The sequence below is a fragment of the Penaeus monodon genome, chromosome 34 (genome assembly GCF_015228065.2).
Source record: "Penaeus monodon isolate SGIC_2016 chromosome 34, NSTDA_Pmon_1, whole genome shotgun sequence".
NCBI lineage: Eukaryota > Metazoa > Arthropoda > Malacostraca > Decapoda > Penaeidae > Penaeus > Penaeus monodon.
The window spans coordinates 15,073,871-15,075,506 of NC_051419.1; the positions used below are offsets into that span (position 1 = coordinate 15,073,871).

Here is a 1,636-nt window from a genome sequence, read left to right on the forward strand (position 1 = left end):
TCACCTTTAGTGTGTGTGTGAGGGAAAGGAAAGAAAACGAAGTTACAGCTTTTTTGTTTTTTAAAAACCAACGGAAACCACGAAAAAAGGAAAGAAAATTTTTGTAACCCGGGTTTCGGTACAAAGAAAAGAAACCTTACGCAAAATTAATTTGGCACATCACCCGTCTAATATGCTTTTTTCCCTTTTTTACTCGAAAAGTATTCCCTTTTTTTTTTGCGGGTTTTTTTGGAAAGGAAATGTTCGGGGCAATTATTTATTTTGTTAACGTGTGATTTTTAAAACAGTATTACTAAAGTTAGAAGTTAAGAGAAAAAAGAAAGATTAGTAATTTTTTTTGACTTTTTAAATAGATAACACTTCTTTTTTAAAGGCATATGTTCTATACCCAGAAAATATCACGGAGTTTTGGCCCCGCCAGCCTTTCCCAAAGACTTCCTTATGGATCCCACAGGGGGGGTAATGGGCTCCTGGTCTGTCCTGCGACTTTAGGCTTTTGGCGAGGATATCCTTTTGGGCGTGAAAACCAATCGCATGAAGTTCTCGCCAGTTGGATAGAGGGGTTTTTCCTTCGTCCTACGTCATTTAAGCAATAATTTTTATGAGACCTGCTGACGATTTCGTGGGCTTGGTTCCGTGAAGCAAAATCATGCTCAATAATAACAACATCACGAGCGTGGCGGCCGGGGGGCCCTTTAAGCCCCTCGCTTGGCCCCGAACATTTGGGTCTTTTCCACAAAACATTGTTCAACTTCCCGATGACGTGTTGAGGCCCGGTCCCTGGAGAGCCCGGGTCGTCACAACTGCTGCAAAAACCCTCCTGATATCTCCTTTTGACCAAAACAAGGGCCCTTTCCCTTTAGCAAAAAAACAACATCAGGAGTTTCCCAATACCCTGGGGCGCCCCGACCACCCCCCTCACGCTTCTCTACAAAAAAAACCCGCCCCGGAGATCTCCGCCTCGGCCATCCTCAACTGCCGGGGCTCAGCACACTCTACATCGACACCATACCGTTGGGGAGCGGACGCGCAGGAGGCAGAGGGATCTGGGCAAAGTCCTGGTTTTTGGGACCGACCCGACGGCCTCACCAATCATCCCCGGAGGGCTGCCCTTCGCCTTCCCCGACGTGCTCGGGGTATGCGTGTTCGGGAGCCCTTTTTCAGCGGCGACTGGGGGAAAATAGCCTTTGCCCCCCAGTGGGGCCCAGATGCCAAGTCGCCCTGCCAAATTCTTCCCCAATGCTTAATTCTTCGCATGAAGGGGACGGGGTTTTCCCTGCCACACACAGGGACCTCCCCCCAAAAAACCCCAAAATCTCATTTTGTCTTCGACTTTTTCAAACGAGCCTCTCTTCTTTTTATACCTATCCACATATGGCACACCCTACCTTCTTCCGACTGACCCCCGGCCTGAACCACGAAATGGCACGGCGGAAGTGCGCGGCAAGGAGGGCAGCTGGAAAAAGGGCAGACGGGAGGCCATCGAGCGAGGAAGCCCCCTTTGGGCGACGCAGCTTCAGAAACCCCCAACTTTCCCCGATTGGGTTTTAAATTTTCATTTTTGTTTGCCAGTGGACTTTTTTTTTTAGTGACATACTGGGCTTTTTTATGTATCGGATATACCTTTTATAGATTC

At 48.1% G+C, this 1,636-nt stretch overlaps 1 protein-coding gene across 1 annotated transcript in view; it reads left to right on the forward strand.

The window, feature by feature from the left end:
• The first annotated feature begins 649 nt into the window (after positions 1 to 649).
• The window catches only part of LOC119594831, a 1,553-nt gene continuing 566 nt past the window's right edge, over positions 650 to 1,636 (forward strand). Inside the window, exon 1 of the mRNA XM_037943918.1 lies at positions 650 to 1,215. Coding sequence (XP_037799846.1) covers positions 650 to 1,215 — 566 coding nt within the window. The remainder of the gene's footprint in view (positions 1,216 to 1,636) is intronic.